The sequence below is a fragment of the Formica exsecta genome, unplaced genomic scaffold (genome assembly GCF_003651465.1).
Source record: "Formica exsecta isolate Colony F162 unplaced genomic scaffold, ASM365146v1 scaffold43, whole genome shotgun sequence".
NCBI lineage: Eukaryota > Metazoa > Arthropoda > Insecta > Hymenoptera > Formicidae > Formica > Formica exsecta.
In genome coordinates this window covers 73,190-77,865 of record NW_021851539.1, presented here as the reverse complement: position 1 = coordinate 77,865, position 4,676 = coordinate 73,190, and the positions used below count along the sequence as shown (strand labels likewise).

Genomic DNA, 4,676 nt, shown 5'->3' with positions numbered 1-4,676 from the left:
ATTTTTTTGAATAAATAAGATAAGAAAACTTCTTTTTATAAATAAAAAGCTAATAAAAATTTTAGTAATAAGAAAATTTAAAAATTGAAATAATAAATTAATAATAAGTTTTTAAATGTAAATTAGCATGTTTTAGAGAAGCTGCTTTTGAAAGAGCCTTTATTTTGGATAATTTCGTTAGCTGTATATGTGTGGCAAGGTGCATACTGAAATAGATCAGCTGGGTTGTCTGTGTTATTGCCTTGGGAGAGAATTATAATAATTGTGCCAAAGAGCAGTATAAAATCAGCTCTTAATTCTGATCAATTTTGATTTTGAAATGCATCTTTCTAATATAATATTACTTGATAAATCTTATATTACTTGATAAATCTTATGTTTAAATCATTTATACAAATACAATATTACAATTATAAAAAGAGAAAAACAATAAATAGTATAAAAGATTTATAAATACAATAGATATATCAAATATCACATTAACATCAAATTATCTATTAATAAAGTGATATCACAATCAAAATTATAAGTAAACAATAAAAATAATAAATATTTTTTATCGTGCAATTTTTTATACATATATTCTCTCTCTCTCTCTCTCTCTATGTTCTCTCAAATAAATAAATATTAAAATATTTCTTTATAGAATAAGCAAGTTATGCAATAACAATCATACTATGCATAATATTTAGTCACATGTATGATATATAAAATAAACTTATGAATAATATTACATAAACGATAAAATTTCCACGTTTGGTAATTCGTAATTATTTGAGATACGTTTAAAAGAAGTCTCGTGCAGTCACGATTGCAATGTCATGACAGCTTAATCCACTCTATATGCCAAGATAATTTATAAACGAATCGATATTAAATATCTCTCTCTGATCAACGTTGACATTATCAATGTAATATCACGAACAACTATCAATCGTTTCGTGTTTCACGAAACTTCGGAAAATATAATCTAAAATCTACGACTCGTTATTTTATTCATCCGGCATTTCAAGTTCGTTGAAATATTTATTATTGGAGTATATTCTGATTTTATTTCTCAATATAGGACACACAAAAAAAACATCGGTTTTTTTTGGATTTTTAGAAATCTCGCGCCAGTTATTATATCACGCTCTTACGCGTCTAAGACTCGATGAAGAGAGAGAAAGAGAAAGAGAAAAAAAAAAAAACAGGGAGATCACATCCGTAAATATAAAACACCGCGGCAGCGTGGGACGTGATCGTCGTCTCGGGAATAAGCGAGGTCGCGAGGAGCTATATTCCTCGAGAGAGTCCGTGGTATTTGGTGGTACCCCGCGCGTAAAGAGCATTATAAATTTAGAAACGGCGAGCTTACCGGGTCCCAGATCCTCCCTGACATGCAGCGCGCACAGTACGCAATGCGCTATGTCGAAATACGGGAACATTTTCAGCTTGATGACCTGATTGGCCATGTCCAGAAACGCCTCGGGATCCATCGCGAACACGCTGGTGTTCCGCTCTCGTTCGATAAACAATAAACACTCTGACTTACACGAGTCTCAGCTTTCGATTCAAATGTTCGCTGACAAGTGCCCGCGAACGACGCTAGCTATGCGCTGTCTGCTACGACCAGCCGTCCGTCTCGTCGTCTGCTAGACTAACCCAACCTCGATCAGCGCAAATTAAAGAAAAAAGTAGATCTCTCTTTACCGATCGGGTAGAATATATGTTACTTACTTTTCGACTCACTCGCGTAGATGGCAGCATGTAACTGAACGGAAGACTCTAAAGGGCCGTCTACAATGGCAGTAACAAGGCTGTAGGAGTAGGAGAGTATACTGTTTTTAGTGATGTAAAGACCGAGAGTAACGAAATGGGCAATTCCCATTTGCTCTTAAAACTTTTAAGAGCAAATGGGAATTGCCCATTTCGTCTTTACATCACTAAAAACAGTATACTCTCTTACTCCTACAGCCTTGTTACTGCCATTGTAGACGGCCCTTGACAGGTATTATGGCATATTATGTATCGAAATTTCAAGAGACAATAATGGGACAATTTTTCTCTCAAATCGGATAATCGATCATTAAATCCTTTTATTCTACCATCTTTTGACTACTTGTAATACATTTAAGGCTGGTTTATGCAGGCCTACTGATGCCGTATTCCCGCACATGCGCGTACAGCCGGTCCCTAATTGGAACACTGATCAGAAGAAGGCAATACCGGCGTCAAAGATGCTACGCTGCTACGCACGTTTTTGCGGTAATTTTCCTTTCCTCTTTCGTGCGGGAGTATCGTACCGTAAAGAAGCAAAGATTTCGAGCTCCGATAATATTCGCAGGTAAGCCGATAAAAAGATAATCGAGTGAAATAGAGGCGTCTATTCGCAATAATATCGTTTTATGAAATAAATTGTGAGATTATTTCTCAGTGAGCATTATTGAGAGGATGAGCTCTTTAAGAGGACTTTTTAAAGACTTAATTAAATTTTCTTAGAAATGATATCAGTAAGTTATCTTTTTGTAAGATATCTTTCACAAGAGCTCTTTATGATATCTCTTAAAGTTCACTATGTATAGCGCTGTTTTTCTTCAAATTTTGTTGAAACATTCTGCTTAGGAATCGATTGCGCGTTCTATTTGGCGCTACAAATACTTTGTTCAATTGACCAATCAGAAGAAGGCAATACCGGCGCCAAAGATGCTACGCTGCTACGCGCGTTTTTGCGGTAACTTCCCTTTCCTCTTTCGTGCGGGAGTATCGTACCGTAAAGAAGCAAAGATTTCGAGCTCCGATAATATTCGCAGGTAAGCCGACAAAGAGATAATCGAGTGAAATAGAGGCGACTATTCGCAATAATATCGTTTTATGAAATAAATTGTGAGATTATTTAGTAGTTTTATGGGATATTAAACCGAAATTTCAACCCAGTGAGCAATATGTTATCAAAAGAAATTCATAAAGTACTCAAGTTTAAGAGTCGGACTTCCGAAAACACCATCAAAATGATAATATTATGATATCAATAAGTCCTCCAATGCGTCGATTTTAGAGGAAAGAAAGACATCATATAATTGACATCTAAAAGAATTCCACAATCTGACTTCTTATTTTAAATATCAAAAAAATGTCACTGTTAAGAACCGTTCTATTTGTAGTATTATATTTTTGGGCGAGCTTTTTAATTCATCGATTGATCAATCGCATATGATGCGCAAGTACAGCAAAGTCCTGTATTTGCTACATTTGTGCATCATGCGATTGATCAATCGATGAATTAAAAAACGCCCTTTACATTTTTTGAAGACATAACCCAACTTCTTAGGTTAAATATAGAAATAACAAAAATATATATGAAAATATTAATATATTTTATGCTCAAATACATATTTAATAATATTTATAATTTAAGAAAGAAAGATTATCTTAAAAACGTTAATATTGAAGAAATGCTATCTCTTTGAAATCCAGAGCATGCAGCGGCACGCAGTTCACACTAGACACAGGGTCTCTAGTTCACATGTACGTTGCTTGCGCATGTGTGCGGCTTTCGTAAAATATCTTAAATGGCACGCTTGCTAGAGATTTTAGAGATATCTATGAAGAGATATCATAAAGAGCTCTTGTGAAAGATATCTTACAAAAAGATAACTTACTGATATCATTTCTAAGAAAATTTAATTAAGTCTTTAAAAAGTCCTCTTAAAAAGCTCATCCTCTCAATAATGCTCACTGGGATGGGATATTAAACCGAAATTTCAAGAGACAGAAATTGAGCGATTTTTTCGGATCAGATAACGGTTCTTTCATGTAAATTATATATCTTATAAAGTATATATTTATAATCAAACTCCATACTTGGAGAAATTTTATCTCGATTAAATAGTATACATGTAAATTTTGCCTGAAAAGTAATTAATTTCTTACTTTATGTCATCTTGCAGGTAACAAATCCTGTGTGTAGCATCTCGTTGTACTTTCACGACATATTGTGCGTCCAACGATATAACCTGGTATAGTATAAATTTTCTTTTTTATAACGGTATATTTTTTATAAAGCAGCTGATATATATTAAGGTCATAGCAGATGCGTATCTCGAAGCTTTGACTCAGATGATTGTGAGGGTTATTGGGTTTAAAAAATATCCGTATAGTAATATTATTCGATTAAAAAAATATAATTATTTTGAAAAATAAGAAATAAATAGGAGACTAAAAGAGAGAAACCAACACACACAATATTTTATAGATAAAAAATTAAAATTTTCTACGTGATAAAACATGATCTTTTGCTTCTATGTTTCTGTTCATTTTTTATTAAAATATATATTTGCATAAGTTTGTAGTTTAATCATTAATCAAACAACAGGTAAACTACATGGATGATACATTAAATAGATTATTTTTAAATAATTTCTGATTTTTCTAAAGAGATATATTGAATGTATGTAGTTTTTTCATATAGATAAAAAGAGCAAAACGCTATTCTTTATTAAAATTTATTTTTTTAAAGAATTATTACAGAAAATATATATTAATTGCATTATATTTGTTATAATTTTAACCCATTATTATTTGAATTTTTCTCAAATCATGGTTTTAAATAGACGCATATTGTTTAATTTTTCAATAATGCTTATTAATATTTTTTGACTACCTTTTTAATTAGCAAAAGTATAACTGTATAAATA

General features: G+C 32.2%; 1 protein-coding gene across 1 annotated transcript in view; it reads right to left on the bottom strand.

Annotated features, from left to right (window-relative positions):
* LOC115240450 (trimeric intracellular cation channel type 1B.1) overlaps positions 1–1,646 on the bottom strand; it is a 4,956-nt gene extending 3,310 nt beyond the window's left edge. Inside the window, exon 1 of the mRNA XM_029815596.1 lies at positions 1,358–1,646. Coding sequence (XP_029671456.1) covers positions 1,358–1,478 — 121 coding nt within the window. The 5' untranslated portion in view covers positions 1,479–1,646. The remainder of the gene's footprint in view (positions 1–1,357) is intronic.
* Between the last annotated feature and the right edge of the window lie 3,030 nt (positions 1,647–4,676).